Source organism: Cystoisospora suis, assembly GCF_002600585.1.
Source record: "Cystoisospora suis strain Wien I chromosome Unknown contig_9556, whole genome shotgun sequence".
NCBI classification, from domain to species: domain Eukaryota; phylum Apicomplexa; class Conoidasida; order Eucoccidiorida; family Sarcocystidae; genus Cystoisospora; species Cystoisospora suis.
This window is the reverse complement of record NW_027162330.1, coordinates 545-2,230: the sequence shown is the minus strand read 5'-3', so window position 1 is coordinate 2,230 and position 1,686 is coordinate 545. Positions and strand designations below refer to the sequence as shown.

Genomic DNA, 1,686 nt, shown 5'->3' with positions numbered 1-1,686 from the left:
GATTAAGGATAGATAGATTAATGATAGATAGATAGATTAAAGATAAACTGTTTCTTGAGGTTTGTCTTGTACGCAGACAAGAGAAATGTATATTCCAGACCAGAGAAATATATATTCCATCGTAGCAGGTAGATTCTCTATGTGTATATATATATATATATATATGCGTCCGTATATATTTCATTTATCTCTGTATCGATTTATCCGTCTATGCCTCTTATGTCTGCATGTATGCCTATGTGTATGTGTAAGAGCATCCTTCCTTATGTACACACCACCAAAGCGTCTTTCTTATCTCTTTCTCTTCTATAGCTTTCTCGTTGTGTATCTGTCTCTCTGTCTCTCTATCTTTCTCTTTCCCTCTCTATTCATCTTCCTGTTGTCACTCATGTGGCGGTTCTGTTTCTTTCTTTCTTTCACTCTTTCTTTCGTTCTTCCTTCCTTCCTATCTCTTTCTCTCCCTTTTGTATCTATCTCTCTGCCTGTCTATCTCTCCATATCTCTATCTATCTCTCTAGTTGCATTTTTATCAACTTTTTCGGGTTTGGCTGAGGTGTAGGTGATGATGGAAGCAGGAGATAACGTCGGGCCTTTCGTCGCTCGTCTACGGGATGAGAGAGGAGGCACAGGGGCAGGAGAAGGTCAGTCTCTCAAGAATACCAAGGCCTCTCAATTTTACTCTTCTTCTTCTTCTTTCTCTTCTTTCTTAAGAAGTTTCCAAATGGGGAAAGGTAGAAAAGTCTTCGGTGAGGGACAGGCAGAGATTCTCCAGCAGTCTTCTTCTTCTTCTCGTCTATTTCTTCGGTCTTTTCCTGTCCGAGCGAAGCCTGTGGTAGCAAGTAAGTATTGGGAAGCTTCTCTTTTTTCTTCTCCTCTTTCTCGTGCATAGCACATCGATCCACGAAAGAACTCCATATACATGTAGATATAGATTGCTCTCTCTCTTTCTCTCATAGGGCAGTGCACTTATCTATTTATCTGTTGCGTGAATGGATACGTATGTGTATGTGTATGTAGATGAGTACGTTTGTATATAAGACTAGGGGAGATCTCAGGGTGATGGAAGGAAGGAGATCTGCCTGGGAAGACTCTTTCTTTCTGTCTTTCTTTTGGTGTCTATGTCTTATTCTTTCCTTATCGTCTTTTCTTTCTCCTTTTCATGTGGGGTGTGTTTCTCTTCTTTCTCTTAGCTATTTTGATGAGCGTGGGCTTAGGCTATGCCGTAGCAGATTTCGCACTGAAGAAAGGAGGAAGAAGAGAAGAAGAAGATAGCCTGGGATGCTTTAACAAGGAACGTTTCTCTCTTCAAGACAAAGAAAGAAACGAAGAAACTTCGACGGAGACAAGAAAACCCCTAAATATCTCCAGTCATCTCTCTTCTTCTTCTTCTACTTTTGTCGATTCCTTTTAACTAAGGGGTATCTCTATGCCCCAAGTAACAAGAAAACTCAGAAAAGATAAAGAAAGAAAGAAAGAAAGAGATAGATAGATTCTAGAAAGATCGATAGATAGATAGATAGATGAACGGTAGGTAGAGATAGAGAGCTATCTTCATTTCTGCTTGTCTAGGTTGAGGCGAATGATGGAGAATGGAGAAAGAGCTAGACAGAGAGAAAACTGCTGACTTCTTTCTGAGAGTAGTCTCTCTCTATCTGTCTACTGTCTGTTTCAACCCGTACTCTTTTG

The 1,686-nt window shown here is 40.2% G+C and overlaps 1 protein-coding gene across 1 annotated transcript; it reads left to right on the top strand.

Moving 5' to 3' along the window:
• Positions 1 to 214: 214 nt before the first annotated feature.
• On the top strand, positions 215 to 1,602 carry CSUI_011078 (zinc finger cdgsh type protein). The gene is made up of 2 exons (XM_068071179.1): positions 215 to 839; positions 1,191 to 1,602. Exons 1-2 carry the CDS (start codon positions 563 to 565, stop codon positions 1,409 to 1,411), a joined length of 498 nt encoding a protein of 165 aa, XP_067916845.1. The 5' UTR covers positions 215 to 562; the 3' UTR covers positions 1,412 to 1,602.
• Positions 1,603 to 1,686: the final 84 nt, after the last annotated feature.